Source organism: Spinacia oleracea, chromosome 3 (assembly GCF_020520425.1).
Source record: "Spinacia oleracea cultivar Varoflay chromosome 3, BTI_SOV_V1, whole genome shotgun sequence".
NCBI lineage: Eukaryota > Viridiplantae > Streptophyta > Magnoliopsida > Caryophyllales > Amaranthaceae > Spinacia > Spinacia oleracea.
Window position 1 is genome coordinate 17,488,120 of NC_079489.1, and position 16,520 is coordinate 17,504,639.

Genomic DNA, 16,520 nt, shown 5'->3' on the forward strand with positions numbered 1-16,520 from the left:
AAATTCACCAGCCTCATCGGATGATAACATTAATAATGATGAGAGGAGTCTTTTAAGGCAGGTTATAGAGGAGTCCATAGCAAGGAAAAGGAAAAAAAGGGAGGAGAATCAGGATGCAAAGTCATGCGATGATGGAGAGAGTGTTCGGAAGAGTGAGTTTGATGTGGAGTGGGTGGAGTCGAAGCGTTGCAAAACCCTTCGAGGATGGATTGATAAGGGAGGGTTCAAGATTTGGAAGAAGGATGACAAGGGGAAAGGGACACGCGTTGTGAAATCGAAGTCAGATGTTGATATGGCAACCAGATATGGCCAGGCAGTCTATCGCAAGCTAGAGGAAGAAAGAGAGATAGGAGTTAAAAGAGGAGGTGAGGACATTGATCGACCAGAAACTCAGATTAAAAAATAGTGCTGTGAGGGGACAGGATCAAGGGGAATACAACAGGAAGAGGAGCTCGAGGAAGATGTTCAACGGGGCATCATAGCCTCCTCACAAGTGGATCAACAGGGTGAGGTGACTGAACCAGATCAGTCCCCGAAGGACATATGAAGCTTCTTTCGTGGAATTGTAGGGGGCTTAATGATCCACACACCCCTAAAATTCCTTACATTGTGTGGTTATGCAGAACTAAAACTCCAACTCTTTTGTTTTTGTGTGAAACTAAGATGAATGTAGATGATGTAGCAAGTAGACTAGGAATTTTGAACCCTTCTTATTTATTTGGATGTAATGCTGATGGAAGTAAAGGGGGTTTAGCTGTTTTAGGATGGACCAATGATAGGGTCATTTGCATTCATGCTTCGAAGCATGTTATTGTCTGTAACATTTTGGGAAGGAATGGAAATAGTAAGCATGTGCTCTTTGTGTATGGAGAGCCTAAAGTTGAGAACAGAGTACATGTTTGGGAAATTCTATCCTCCTTCTTGGATAGGTTCCCAAACTGTATTCTGATAGGGGATTTCAATCAACTTGAAACACAAGATGATAAATTGGGAGGAAGTACAACAATAAGGGGAGCAAATGATTTGATTAACTGGAGGATGCGAAACAATGTTTTTGAGGTGCCGTTTTCAGGGCCAAAGTTCACTTGGAGCAATAAGAGTTTAGGTGAGAGCTTAATTATGGAAAGATTGGATCGAGCTTATGTCACGAATTCTTGGTTTGATGACTTCCCAGAAGGAAGATTGAGAAATGAACCAATAACGATTTCAGACCATGCAGCAATTCTCTATGACTCCTCTCCCTTGGTTCGTTTTACTAAACGACCATACCAGTTGGAAAATTGGTGTTTGAATTTTGAAGAGGTCAGACGAGTGATTGAGAGCAACTGGAACACTGGGGGATCAGGATCTAGTATGTTTAAGGTGCGTAGAAATCTTCAATATATTAGAACAACACTCCAAAACTGGTGCCTCTCCAACAAATCCTTTTGGGGTATTAATTGGAGAGAGGAGAACTCTAAGCTCTTTCATAAGGCTTTGGAAATCTCCAATCTCGATCAAGGAAGTATGTACATTGAGAATTTGCATAATTGGGTTCCAACTTGCACCTTAAAGTTTAAATATTGGCAACAGAGAATGAAGGAAAAGTGGATAAGGGAAGGAGATTGCAATACCCCAATGATGTATCGAAGAGTCAAATGTAGAAGGTCGAGGAGTGAGATCACATCGATTAAGGATAAAGAGGATGTGTGGGTTGAAGGCCAAGACCAAGTGGCGAAGGTGATCATGGAATCTCTTTTGGACGTTTTTAATCCAATTGTAGATAACAATCTCAATGAGGAAATTGATCTCACGTTACGCCAGTTAGCGCTTCCGTGTCTAAGTAGTGGAGACAAGGACGCACTGGATAAAGAATTTTCAGAAATTGAAATCAAGGAAGCCATGCTGAGTATACATAGTTCGAAATCACCAGGACTAGACGGAGTAACGGCGGAATTCTTCTCTTTATAATGGGAGACGGTTGGTGATTTGGTAACCAAGAGCATTCTAAGATTTTTTCACACGGGCTACCTGCTCAAGGAATGGAATCAATCTCTCTTATTTATGATCCCAAAGAATTCGAACCCGGAGTTGGCTAGTCATTTTCGACCTATCAGTTTATGTAACACAATATACAAATGCATTTCAAAATGTATGGTGAACAGGTTAAAAAAGGTGTTGCCAAGTTTGATTTCCAATTACCAACACGCCTTTATTCCGGGTCGCTATATGGAGGACAATGTCCTACTGAGTCACGAACTTCTCCACATGGTTAATTCAAAAAGAAAGGCGGATATGGCAGTTATAAAGGTAGATATGTCCAAAGCCTATGATAGGGTGGATTGGACCTTCCTTCTCAAGGTTCTTCATGCATATGGTTTTTCAGCGAAATGGATACAACTTATTTCGCAATGTGTTAGTACGGTGTCGTTTAGAACTCTGATTAATGGAAAGGCTTCATCTCCATTCAAGCCCAGATGTGGCCTTCGACAAGTTAATCCTATCTCTCCGTACCTGTTCCTATTTTGCATGGATATTTTATCTAGAATGCTATCATTAGCATAGGATATAAAGTTATTCAAAGGGCTTCAAATCTCGAGACGATCACCGTCGATTTCACACTTATTCTTTGCGGATGATGTCATGTTATTTTTTAAGGCGGATGAAAGGGCATGTAATGCAGTAATGAAGAATCTGGTTAGGTTTGGAAAAATCTCAGGTCAGCAACTGAACTTAAATAAGTCCTTTGTTAAATTTTCACCATCTACAAGCACTGAAAAGAAAACGAGTCTTAGGGCAATTCTCAAAATGTCGCAAGTCTCCCAGTTAGGGAACCACTTAGGAGTCCCTATTGACATTCAGGGGAAAAAATCATCACATTTCCAATTTGTGGTGGATAAAATTGCTGGGAAGATTTTAAGTTGGTCTACACTACACCTCTACCAATCAACCAAGTTAATTCTAATCCAGACCATTCTTCTTTCTATTTCTTCCCACGTTATGAAATGTCTAAAAGTTCCGCCCTCAATCACGAATAAAATTGATTCTCTCATTAGTAGGTTTTGGTGGGCGGGTGCTAAGGACAGGAGTGTGCATTGGGTGAAAAGGAGCTTGGTTAATAAGCCAAAGGCTATGGGAGGAGTAGGTATTCGATCTTCTGAGCTTCTGAACGATAGCTTGTTATTTAAACAAGCTATGAGGCTCCATAAAGATTACAACCTTTTGGTTTCTAAGGTAATTTTCTCGACTAGCGGGTGTTGTGTTTGCAAGAAGGGTCTCCAAAGGCGAACAAAGGTTAGGTGTTCACTGGGCAGGAGAGGCCTTTATAATGCCTCCTCAGTCTTCGAGAAAGGTCTAGCATGGAAGATTGGAAATGGAAAAGACGTGCTAGCAGCTAGTGTGGCATGGGTGGAGGGAAGAATCCCAGTGGTTCGTTCGAATCAACTTTTGGCGCACTCTAGAAGATGGAAGGTGGAGGACTTCATTAACCAAGATAGAAACACATGGAATGTGTCTTTAATCAGGCAATGTTTTGATTGGAAGGACGCCAAGGATATCTTGGCGATGGACTTACCTCATACACCTGCTACAGATTTTATCTTCTAGAAACGACATCCTTCAGGAAAAATCACGGTTAGGTCAGGTTACGCTATGTTAGTTGAGAACAGAATCATGGAGGAAGATAGAATTTCTGAAGATGTTTTGAAGGCTCTACGTATAATTTGGAAAATTAATATTCTGCCAAAATGGAAGGTTTTCATGTGGAAACTTATGTACGGAGGCTTAGCTGTTAATCATAACCTGGAAAGGAGAGGCTTTGATATTAGCAATCATTGTGGCTATTGTGGGTGTGAGGACGAGTCCTTACAGCATGTTTTCCAGACTTGTAGTGTGGCTAGATTGGCATGGTCAGTTTACCGAATACAAGTCCACTTGAATGATAATGAATCCATAAGCTTTACTACATGGATTCAGAGACATATCCTGCTCTATTATAGCAAGGATTCAGCAGAGAACACCAAGCTCGAAGCCTTTGTCGCCATGCTTTGGAGCTTGTGGGTCACTAGGAATGGAAGGGTTTTTCGAAACCTGGGGGGTCATGCAAGGTCTGTTTTAATTCAAACTGAGGAGGAAATGAAACTCTTGCGATCATTCCAACAAGGATACAGATGGGAGGGCATGGGCAATCAGTCAAAGGACAAGGACCCTTTTCATCCCCCAGGCTTTCTCTTGGTCAGTTTGGGTAGGAACAAGGATTTTTTTCCTAACTTTGTTTTGCAGGTTGATGGCTCGTGGGCAAAGAAAACAAAGAAGGTTGGCTGGGGATGGGCGTACAAAGATGGTACGGAAGACAATAATTGCTATAGGGATGGAGGAGGGAGCTACGGGCGTACTTCTACAGCTTTCCAAGCAGAGGTCAAGGCTTGCCTACACGCTATGCAATGGGCAAAGGAGCAGAACATTAATGAGGTTATGCTACTCACAGATTCCAACAACTTGGTGATGAACTTGAAGCTTAACAAGGATGGTATAGTCGTCCAGACTATCTGGGATATCAACGAAATCAAGAGACTAGCAGCAACGTTCAACACATGCATAATTCTAAAGGCAGACAGGGATAGAGTGGGAAGTGCTCATAATATTGCTAACAAGTGCAGGAAGGAAGGGTTGAGTTTTCGTAATAGAATATAGCTAGAGTTTTGCCAGTGTGAAAAAAAAAGAAAAAAAAAAGTAAACAATATTTGTCATTTTCAGAAACTGCATCGGCAATTTGCAGCAAAATTACTAAAACATCCATTTTTTTGTGATTCTTTCAAAATACCCCAGATATACACCACCAGGTACATCTTAGCTAGGTATGTACCTGAGCCCCCTCATTTTTTCAGTGACCTTATAGTGACTTGTATATTAGATTATGCCCATTGACTATGATTTAGCTATTGTTTATATATGCACGCGATGATTACATGATATTTTATATTAATATTGTAATTTTATAAAACAAAGATCATTCCCCATGCAAAGTATATGCTTGCTTAGATCGATAAATCGAAAGATTCTATCATTTTTGTTTGATAAATTGAAAGGTTCTGTAATTTTTGTTTGAAATGATCATTTTCTAGAAACAGGTGAATAATTTTCTTTATTTCGAATGAAATTTAACACATTAGCAAGTGTATAATAGATATTTTATAAGGTACACCAAAAAGTCAAAAACCGCATTCGTTTTCTTATAAAATATAGATACATAGTGATTTTAATAGAACAACGGTGTTTGTCATACTACGTAATACCTCGAATTTGAAAGATTTTACTCTTACTATTGTACGTATGGACTCTAATGCAATATTAGAAATTATTATATCTAATTTTGTATGAGAAAAAGTTATGACAGTTGAGATATTTTCAATATATATTGAGACAAATTTAACAAGTGAAGAATCTAACAAGATCTCGCGTGAAAACATTTTGATGTATATAATAGTGTAAATTTATGGTCAAATTAAAGTATAAAAAACTTTTAACAACGGGAGTTGTATTTGATAAAGACTAAGGACCGTTACTAGATGTAAACTCAATAGAAGCAACATTTAATAAGAATGGAGTGGGCAACTTTCTAGTTAGTTCGATTAGTATAATGGACTTGATATGTGGATATGTTACTTTTGAGTTTTTGGTAACAAGTAGATCGATTAAGAATCCATCTATCAACTTAAAATCGATTGATTTGATTGAAAATTTTCTGAATCAATCACAACTTCTATAGTACAAAGTTGACTATGATGTTTAAACATTCTATTGTTAATATTTTAATTCGAATTAAGCAACAACAATAACGAGAGTCTTGCGGTCTTGCCTAGGTTTCTTCAAGCAACAACTTTTAGTTTTGCAAGGTTCAATTCACGAATTTAGACTGTGGATGTGGCCAATGTGACTCAATTTATACCGTGCCTAACCCAAAATTCCATACTTTTTTGAAATGATAGATAGTTTTGTGATGATATACTATCGGGAAAAAAAGAGTTTTGGGTGATATTGGCATATTAGCCAAGTCTTCCTTTTATTATTTCTCACGTGAAAAGGGCGAGTAATGCTAGGGGTGAGCATGAGTCGGGTATCCGACGATAACATTGTCGGAAACACCGATAACCAATAAGGCTAAAATTGATATCCGTGAAACAAATCGATAAGTTCGGGTATCCAAACTTTCGGATTGAATACCGGGTACCCGATATGATATCCAATTAGAAAATAGACTTTATAATTAAATTATTGTAATATCATTCAACACTAAATACCAACCTTAGCACATGATTTTGAATACATTACAAAAAAAAATTACAATTTAAATCAAATTATAAATCATTGTTATAATTTAGGATTTAAAGCTTTTGGGAAAAAATAATTGGGAAAAACTTATAAAAATATGCTTATCGAATCGTTATTGAATACCCGTTTTTTGTAAAATGATATTCGGATCAAGTACCTGAACCGATAACCACAGGGTATCCACTTTTTCGAATCGGATACCGGATCGGATTTTTGGTTTTTCGGATAACTTTGTTCAGCCTTAGATAAATGATAGTACAAAATTAATTTGTATGAATTTCTTTCTCAAAGTATACTTTGGTGAAGTATGATTTGCAATAAAATGCTAGCCTAACTTTTCCCTAAATTTTTTTTGCGAAGTACGTAGTATAAAAGATAATTGCTATGTGCAAACGCTACTATTTTCCTGAATCAAAGATGAATTAGTAGCTCAAAACATTGGACCTCATATGCAATTGTTAGCATGGTTATTAAAATCGCAATTCAAATAATAGAATCTTACGATTCTACGATTTAAATATGCCTTACGATTCGATTTACGATTCTACGCGATTCTACACTTTATTCTCGAGTAGCGAAAACCTCGTAAATTTGAATCATGCAGAGAAAGTAATTAATAGAAATATTTTTTTTTGAAGGTAATTAATAGAAATATATTGTTAATTATTGCTTATATAACTATTAAACAACTATATATTTCAATTATTAAGTTTTTTCCTATAATATAAGCACTTTAAATGAATTTTGAGAATAAAATCTTAATTATATCTGTTTGTAGAATCTTACGATTCTACGATTCGATTCTAAGAGTCCCCTCCGATTCAAAGTAGAATCACGATTTTGATAACCACGATTGTTAGGAACAAAAGCGAGTTCAGGGCACAGCAGTATTGCAATAGCACTTTTTGCAAAATTAGAGAGTAGCTTCTCAAGTGTGTTTTACAGAGAAGAAACATTAGTATTAGTCAGTGCCTCCATTTCTTTGAATGTCCATTTTCCATGTATGGTTCCAGAAACCCTATAAACTGATTGCAAACAAGCTAATCAGTGTCAAAAACAGACTTATTATCGCAAAGATTATTACTTAAATGAAACACAACTTTCAGCGAATTCATTAAGCAAACAAACTTATCTAGAAAAAAGAGTAACCATAAACTCAAGGATCAACCTTGAACTGCGAGAATAAAATTTAAGCCTGTGAAAACTGAGGAACTTGCACAAATCAGGCTCTACCATTTCTGACTCTCAATCTCTTTAAGGCTCCGTTTGGTAAGGCGTAAAACGTTTTCAGGCTCCGTTTGGTAGGGCGTAAAACGTTTTCATGGAAAATGATTTTCCCCTTTTTAATCATTTTACGTTGTTTGGTTGGGTAAGGGATGTAAAACAATTTTCCATTACTCTCTCAAAGATGGAAAACTCTTTTCCATTTGAAAGGGAGGGAAACCACTTTTCCTTCTTTCCTCCTTACCTCCCTCTCCTTTCTTCCCCTCAATCTTCACCATCTTCTCCCATTTTCCTTTAAGTTGCCAAACAAAGGAAAACTAGTTTGGAATTGTGTTTTCCCTTGAAAACTATTTTCCATGGAAAATCATTTTACAATGAAAACGTTTTACGCCTCATTTTACAATGAAAACGTTTTACGCCTTACCAAACGGAGCCTAAAACTTTGGTGACAAAACGATTTTTTCTAACCCTAGAATAAGATGATTGATTACCTATGCTTAAACATTGTCTGAATTCAAATTCAATGCCCTACAAATGGTTTAACAACTATAAAGCATTTTGACTTGAGACAATCAGCAACTCAGAAAAACCACACACATCATATAGATTTTGTATAAGTAATGTCACAACATTTTATATTATATGTATGTTTTAGCTTTGTATAAAGAATAATTCTTTAAAGAAATATTAATTACGATCAAAAGAAACCTAGTTTTATGTTCACCTAGTTTCTGGCTCTTATTACTTGTTCTGATCTAAATGAAGCGCCAATTTTTCAAATCACACAATTAACTTCGACAGAACATTCACCCAACTAACCCGCTATAACAACTACAGTAACAAGGTTCGAAAAAAGTTCAAATATACACAATCTTTCACAAGTATATTGCGGAGAATCCTGACAATTCATATACGATCTGAGTATTAAATTTCCGTTTTTTTAGTTAATATTGCTAAATATGTGAATATTCTTAACATATTAGCAGTAGCTAGTTTCATAGTTCAGCAATTCCTGTATGTTAATATCCTATATAAATAAAATTCTTACTATCACGGCCCAATGCATAGATTTAGTTTCTTCTGGCAAGATTTTAATCAATTACGACAGAAGCCCAGAAATTATACTTGGTATTAATTTCATTACTGTAAATTATTTTTACATAAGTATATTATTATATACCTAAATTATGGAAGTAGTTATTAACTAACAGAGTATATTACCTAAATTATACTTGGTATTAAAAACTAATATAGTTAATATTACATAAAGAACATTTTTATTATTACAATTTCTGTACGAAATTTCTCATTTTAATCAACATTGCTTATTATGTGAAAGTTCCTTACATATTAGCGGTAGATTTGATTCATTAATATCCTATAATTATGTACAAAATCTTTGTTATTTACATGCATAGTTTTATTCACTCCTCTTGGGATGTATATATGTATATATTAATTAGTTCACTATTCAATACTTTTCAAGCTTGTCTTAATCATATTCTCTATCAAAAAAAACTTTTCTGTGCTGATATTTATATATAATGGAAAGCTCTGGTTCTAATTCTTTTGGCTCTACGCAGAACAACAAAAAGGTTGTGTTAACAACGGTAACATATGGGCAATGCAATTATCATTCATGTTTATGTCCAAAGTTTCACTCAAGCGGCGATCAGAATTTTGGGACAATAATGAAATGTCGTAACTGCGGTCATAATCGGAGCAATCATCATCAAATTATCGGGTACGAGTATGCTAGTGATACTTCAGCAACATGGTGATCTTAGTCTACTCTTTAAGACTTTAAAGCTTATTTTTTAGAGATATAATAAAACTCAGAAAAGTATTATTGTAGTTGAAGGGTCTTTTGTTTCTTTTATAGATGGAGTTTTATTTTTTATGATTAATGCATCTTCGTACTTTTATTTGATTATTAAATTTGATATATCATTGTTCCTTCTTTATTACAGAGTACTTCGTCTTAAACTAATAGAAATATTCATGGTTGTTTCATAGTGGTTTAAGGGTGATACATATCTATCATCGTTCCTTCTTAATTACAAGTCTGGCGTGAAATCTCTAACTAACATAGCTCTTAACCACTAGAAAGAACTCAAGCCGAACTTACAGCGGACTTCCATCCACAAAGAAACACTTACAGAGTTACAGCTGACAATGCAACTTGTAAATTCCAGCCAAATGTATTATGTGTATGTTTATTTCTTCTGTATGATATGTTTGGAAAACCAAAAATGAGTTCATATTGGATAAATGGACTACTGTAGTACTGTACCATCAACACATACATATATTAGAACATGTTCACCTCACATTCCTGATGAATCTGACACTACTGAGAAGCTTGGATAGCATAGATCACTGTCCATCAGGACATAATGGAAGACAATCAATTTCATTATTATGGTTTACTTTCAACTATCTTTAGTGGAATAACAAAAAAAATAATGTGTAATTACTTGCTTTTTTGAAAGATTTGAAATAAAAAAAACCTAACTGTGACCAAATAGGGAAATAGAATTTGAAACACATACTTTCTTAATTCAAGCCATACTTTTGCATGAAAGCATTACCTTGGTACCATCAACCGACCACCGAGCACCATAACCTTGAGGAATTCGTATTTCAAAAACAGCACCATGTGGTTGGACATTATGCACATTCAACCATCGACATTGATCTATGATGCGGGTTATGACTTCTATGGCAAGCTGGTTTTTAGTTGAATCTGACACAAAGAATCAAAGAAGAAACAAAATCATGGACTGTTTGTTTGTGACTGTTTCAGCAAGAGAACATGGGGAAAAGAATTTTCAGGTATACAAAACTCTTTATGACAAAATCAGAGAATCAAATACACAGGTTATGCATAAAAACCAATTGGAAGTTTCCACATCCAATCTTAATCCTGAATCAAGCTTCTCTGTAACTCTATAAGATGTTATAAACCCTTTCAGCTGTCTTATTTTCTTTAGCATTTTATGCAATTTTCCACCGATTTATTCATATGAACATCTACTTCCTACAGCTAGTAAAAAAACATCATTAGATTCAGTTTTGATTTATATAGCAACGATCCATCAACTTGAGAATATTTTTAGGCATAACATGAATGCTGAAACCAATAGTTTTTCTAATGTAGACTTTGAATGAGACAAATACACGGAGACAGACACAGCCAACAGCAACACATTCTAAAAACACAGGAGAGTACGTAGCTAGGAAAAACAAAAATGATATAAAAGGTCATAGAAGTGTGTTTCAAGAAAACAAATGCATTCAGCAATTTCCATATCGATTGTCAAAGTGAATCAATTATTTATTTATTTAAACTGATACCATGTCAGCACTTAGCACAGTTTTGTGTTCATAATACAGTCTTTCTCCCTAATATGTGCCTCTGTCCCAAAGATAGGACAGCACCCTTCTTTCCTAAGTTATAAGGTCATCTTGTGGAGTTCCTTCAACATAGTTTTCACTGGTATACTCTACTTGTTGCCTTCGGTAACTTTGGAATAAAGTCAGTTCACTTGGAGGATTACTTATTGCTGAACGGCCAATGTAAAACCTTGAAGATATCCAAAGTGCTTGAAGCTTATGCTATATTGATATAATCATAACCCACATTTACAGGAGTTTCAAATTAGACTCTATTTTGTGTTATCAAGTTGAAAAATCTCAAAAGCACGACCTTTATGTAATCAAAAGGAAGACAAAGGAGAATGCAAAATGTACTCACCACTTCCTTCCACTTTACCCCAATAGTTGCTGCTGCATCTATTGACATGCTTTGTTAATGCCCTGGCACCTTCAGTCAAGGTACAACCTTTAATCTCGAGTCAACAAAGAAATCAATTAATGTGCAGCAATGATCAGAATTCATAGCCAGAGTTAAGAGTTTTGAAGCTTAAAGCACAGCCACATTCTCAGTCTTTATAGACATGTAATCAAGATTCAAGACGCCCTTTTTATTAACATCGTCGAAGACCCTAGTTTATCTAACAGATTTTATATTCTTACATAGAAGATAACAGTTAAATTTGAAACAATTTCTACCATAGAAAACCAATCCAATGGCTTAATTTGATGATTTGATATATGAAAGTAAGGAATAAACTTCTTTTACGTCAATTTTTTTCTTTGGGGTGGGGGGGGGGGGGGGGGGGGGGGGGGGGGGAAGACCAGGAAACTTTTTATCTATTAACAAAGCCTACATAAAAAACTTAAGCCCTTTAGCTCTTCTTTTGCAATTGACATCATCACATCAGTATCATCTAAAATTCCATTTTCCTAAACAAGTCACTGACCATGCTAATATGAAAATTGACCACAAGCTGAAACCTAAATAAGACTACATGAAATTGGGTAAAGACAACTAGACAGGAAGGAAAGCGTGATAATTTTCCATACATTTGATTTATGTGGCAACGCAAAAGATGAGTAGAGAGTTGATATTGGAGGTGGAAGCGCCTCGGGAATTGTCCCAACAGTATGCTTAAGCCCTAGAAGACTCTGGATGCCCCTATAGCCAAGGCCCTGATCAGAAATAAAATAAAAACATTAGGGCAACAGTTCAATTTCTTAAAAAAGCTCCCACATAATAATATTTCTCTAAAAATTATGCTGCAACATAGTACATACTACATTGTATCAATATGCATTGCTGATTTGCTGACAATAATCAAGCTATGAAAAACGCTATGGACACAAGATGACAGAAACTAAAGACACTCATAATTTCATTTCAAGAACCAATTTTGCGTCCTTAAAGTCAACACCCCATGATATCATACAGTTGTTCTGTAGTAATTTTTTAAGAAATAATCTGCCAAATCCATGAAAATAAACATATAAGAGCATTCAGCGACCATTTTAGAGGATATTTCCGATAAAAAATCCCTTCCCGTTACTTACTTCCCTCATAAACCTTTCTCCAACATATCCACAAAGTACTTCCCAATTACAAACGCAATTTATAGAAAATTAAGGAGTTTTCATAAAGATGTTCATACATTGTAAAGCCTTGTCAACAGTTGCATGTCCTACACATCGCTCACAGAAGAGTAACAGTCTATCTCATCTCTAGTGCATCTCATCAAACAGAAACACGCAGTTCAATTTTTACCAAATTAAAGGTATGAAAACATAATAACATCTGAGTATTGTTTTAGGCTAACAACAGAATCTCATAAGCACGTGCAATCCGGAACATAATTCACTTCATATTGTTCATAACACTAAAGCTATCCTGAGATAACTTCGTTCTCTTAAAATAGACAATTGCAAAAACACTTCTGAAATACTAACGTGTTATTATATTGCACATTACATCTTTTTAAGAAGATTTTTTCTTCAATCATAATTTTTGGGAGAAGGGAACTTTGCATGGTCTTCATGATGAGGTTTTCCTTAGGTATGAAAAGATAATAGGATAAATGAGGCTGAAAAAGGAAGGAAATGAACTTGCCGAAAGAATATCAGATAAGACAATGTGTGGCTGAGTAGCTGGTCTGCCAACACATATTGCAAGGACGCCATTTGACTGCTCCTTTTCCTTGGTGTAGAATTTCCTGTAGATTTGCTCACCTGAGAACAGAATGGCTAACTATTAGTACGTAACCACAGCATATATGAAAAAGGCATCAAATTGCTAAGTGTTTATCATTTCAAATAGTTCCACAACAATCTCAAGTCTGCCAAAGGCTAAATTTAAAACTAGATAAAGATCCTCTGACTTAACTCTACAGCTTTAGCACTCCTCCCGGTCTAATTATGCTTCCTTCCCTGGACATAATATATCATGCTAGACAAATTCCCTACAACATAGCATTACTATGCTCTAAAATCACAAGCATATGGCAAGAACATGGATGACAGAATATCATATAGCAGGAGTCCTCAAACGAATTTAGGGAAGGTAAATAAAATAGACATACCCATCATGCTAGATTTTCTCATCACATTTTTTCCAGACATAAATTGCCACGATCATCCTAAATAAAATAAAACTATCCCTTAAATGCAACCAGATATGCAACTTAGGTTCTTATGATCTTATCCATAGTTGGTGGAAGCTACTTGGTTCATGCATCAAGACACTCTAAAGGTAGGGATTGGAATAAATATTTCACAAGAAGTAGCAAATAATACGGAGGACTGCAATGCAGCTTGCACTTTCAAATTTTGACATCTAAGTTTCATGATCATCAATTGGAAGAAACGGTAAAAGGAGTTATTTTCAGAGTTTCAGAACCTAGATCTCCTACTCACTTCAGCAGTGGAGTTCATCTTCTACATGGTTTACCTTCACGCCTTAAGGTCAGCCTTTTGTGTTCTCCTTTATATAAAACTATAAACTACAAAATTATCCAACTTCTCACATAAGCAATTCATGTTATAGGCTTAATGGGGAGTTTTCACAGTAAGAAACACTTCCCATCTTAGTCAAAGGCAAGCTGTAAATATGTAATACAACACTTTTTGAGAAAAGACTACAAGTAGCCACTTCTGTCCTGCTTTCCTTTCATAGAAATTACTTCAACAAAGGAATAGGATGCCTTACTGACAAATTGGATTCAACAATTCTGAGGAAACATCTCCTTGAACCGTAGAAGCAAAATATGAAAAATTAGGCCTCAATTAAGAACCTATGTTTATCTCAGACTCAGAGCAAAGTCTTCCACCAGATCACATGTTACATATTATTCATATTCTACAGAGTAGGGATATGATAGCAAGATAGAGGTATTAAAATGGTCTTCAATATCAACATCAAGGACCGCTTTTAATATGAACAAGAAAGTTCATAAGCTATATTATAAAATGTACTACTGCTAGTGTACGGAGTGCCAGAGGCAATAAAAAAGGAGTTGGGGACAAGGACAGAAATATCAGTGCCTAATATTATCTACGACTCAAACTCTGTTATTAAGCCAATACAAAATTTTAAATTTGGAGATATTTAGGAAAATACACTGGTGGTCTATCAGGTAATTCAGTTCCCCATTTCTGCTGAATTTCATTTTGAGTAAAGGAAACCCTTCAAAAAAGCTCCCTGCTCACACCCTAAAGAGATTTTAATATAACACTTATCCAGTTAATAGTTATTAGCCACCAGTGTTGAGTTGTCAGAGAAGAATTTTTTTTTTTTAATTAACATACAAGATACACCAAAATATTGCAGTAAAACTGTAAAAATAATGTGACAAGCGAGCTTTTTTTCTCTATGTCTATGTCAAACCCAGTTACTCTTTGCAATTAATAGACAACGGTAGCCAGGCAAGTCAAGTTCTCACAACGTATCCTAAATATACCCCCCACATTCAAGCTGCTGGCAATCAGATAAGAAAAAACTAAGCAATAATAATTTGCTGTCAAAATATTGCACACCAACATCCGAAAATTCACAGCAGTTGTTTCACTTAGATATGGAAAGTTCAATTATTTATCCTTGCATTGGTTCACATTCTTTGTCCTGCTATGCCTAGTTGCCTATACATTAGGAATAATTTTATAGTAGCAGAATGAGTAACATTTCATTCAGTACAAAAAAAAACCTTACCTTCTTCGATGGTCGGTACACCTGGAAGTACGGTCTCCAAAGTTTCTGCTTCCAACATCTCCACAAACGAAGAATAGTAACGAACATCCTGGAAGTACTCATATGTCAGGGCTAAATATACAGTTTGGCCACACACTTAAAGACGTCACAAGCACATCAATACCTGAACCTCAAGCATCAAGCACTTGTTGAAGAAAATCAAATCTCCTGATTGAATTCTGAATAGACAAGAACCAAAACAAAACCATATATTAAACACCCGAATACTTGAAAACTGTACTAAAATGATGAACATGTGAAGTGAAATTAGATATCAGTTTCAGTTTATGGTCAACCTCCGTAACCAACTAAAGCTCCCTAGGTTTTTGTGTTGGCTCATAGTTCAATCATTCTAATAAAAGAACAAAGACAGCTTAATATAGAACTTTTTGGTGCATTCGGGACATACATTCATAATTTCATACAATTGAAAGATACAAGGGCAAGGCTGTATACCGATTATAGTTACCAACTGCACACCTTCCTTCAACTGTTTTCATGCCATCTGTATCAAAACCAAATTCAACATAACTACAATTACTAGAACCTAATTAAGAATGTGGGTTTATACATATATTGATAAGATAACGAATTGTAGGCAACGACAATATGTATTTCTAGAGGATTCAATCACACCTTTCAATTGCGAAAAATACGGTTCCTGAACATGAAGCTCAAATTTGATGCTCTTCAACATCTACAGAAAAAAGTGACTTTTCCATTAAGAAAAAAATTACAGTTCCTAATTCATATACTCTTTCCATTTTCCAATAAACATCAATCAAAATTACTTCAATAAAACAACTTACATAAACTAATTCAGACCCCTTTTGTGAAACTAATTCATTCCATTTATATTTAATTTCTTTCAGAGATTCATCCTCGCATAATAATTCTGGGACATTTTCACTTGTTGAAAAGAATGAACCTGAAATTATCCATTGTTGTAAAGCAGAAGCAAATCTCTTGTATAAAGGATATGGTGGCACCCCTTCAGATATATCTGCACCAGAAAAACTCCCAGTTAATTTATTAGGTTCACAAAAGTCGATAATGATTAGTGACCTACGAAAGAAAGACTGGAATGAATTTACCATTGGAAGTTGGAGAGGTTATATTATGATGATGATGATCATCGTGTTTGAGAAGTCCGGAACAGAAATCGGCAGATAAGGCAAGGTTGAAGTCAAGGGTGCCATTGATGGAAGATTGAAGGACGAAATTGAGAAGATCTTCGAGGCAATCGTTGAGTTGAACGGCGGAAACTCCTGGAGAACTTGCTTTCACTTCATTTCTGTCCATCTTTCTCTATATCTGGATGCTGGACTCTACCTGTGTTTTGATTTTGGTCACTTCACCATTTTATCAA

The 16,520-nt window shown here is 35.6% G+C and overlaps 3 protein-coding genes across 8 annotated transcripts; 2 read left to right on the plus strand and 1 right to left on the minus strand.

Annotated features, from left to right (window-relative positions):
- Positions 1-543: 543 nt before the first annotated feature.
- LOC130469527 (uncharacterized) lies at positions 544-1,950 on the plus strand. Its single transcript, XM_056838871.1, has one exon. The coding sequence runs from the start codon at positions 544-546 to the stop codon at positions 1,948-1,950; it is 1,407 nt and encodes a 468-aa protein (XP_056694849.1).
- Positions 1,951-3,651: 1,701 nt separating this feature from the next.
- LOC110802294 (uncharacterized) lies at positions 3,652-4,671 on the plus strand. Its single transcript, XM_022007744.1, has one exon. It carries the CDS (start codon positions 3,652-3,654, stop codon positions 4,669-4,671), a length of 1,020 nt encoding a protein of 339 aa, XP_021863436.1.
- A 2,458-nt stretch (positions 4,672-7,129) lies between these two features.
- On the minus strand, positions 7,130-16,520 carry LOC110802286 (uncharacterized). 6 transcript variants are annotated; one of them, XR_008930082.1, is made up of 13 exons: positions 16,246-16,520; positions 15,961-16,154; positions 15,788-15,848; positions 15,608-15,656; positions 15,276-15,330; positions 15,113-15,200; positions 13,019-13,137; positions 11,962-12,087; positions 11,291-11,384; positions 10,125-10,279; positions 9,860-9,912; positions 9,693-9,758; positions 7,130-7,334 (listed from the first exon to the last, which is right to left on the minus strand). XR_008930082.1 is itself a non-coding variant. In XM_022007736.2 (11 exons), exons 1-11 carry the CDS (start codon positions 16,451-16,453, stop codon positions 7,275-7,277), a joined length of 1,209 nt encoding a protein of 402 aa, XP_021863428.2. In that variant the 5' UTR covers positions 16,454-16,520; the 3' UTR covers positions 7,130-7,274. The 6 variants fall into 6 exon arrangements, 1 of the variants encoding a protein (XP_021863428.2); XR_008930083.1 differs by having other exon boundaries at positions 9,840-9,912; XR_008930081.1 differs by having other exon boundaries at positions 9,693-9,912.

Bases quoted from the DNA above. Each gene is read 5' to 3' on its own strand.
- LOC130469527 (XM_056838871.1), top strand. From the start codon at position 544: ATGAAGCTTCTTTCGTGGAATTGTAGGGGGCTTAATGATCCACACACC.
- LOC110802294 (XM_022007744.1), top strand. From the start codon at position 3,652: ATGGAGGAAGATAGAATTTCTGAAGATGTTTTGAAGGCTCTACGTATA.
- LOC110802286 (XM_022007736.2), bottom strand. From the start codon at position 16,453: ATGGACAGAAATGAAGTGAAAGCAAGTTCTCCAGGAGTTTCCGCCGTT. The intron at 16,155-16,245 runs GTAAATTCATTC...TTTCTGGTGCAG, and splicing joins AACCTCTCCAACTTCCAATG to ATATATCTGAAGGGGTGCCA. The intron at 15,331-15,607 runs GTATACAGCCTT...TTGTCTATTCAG, and splicing joins GCAGTTGGTAACTATAATCG to AATTCAATCAGGAGATTTGA.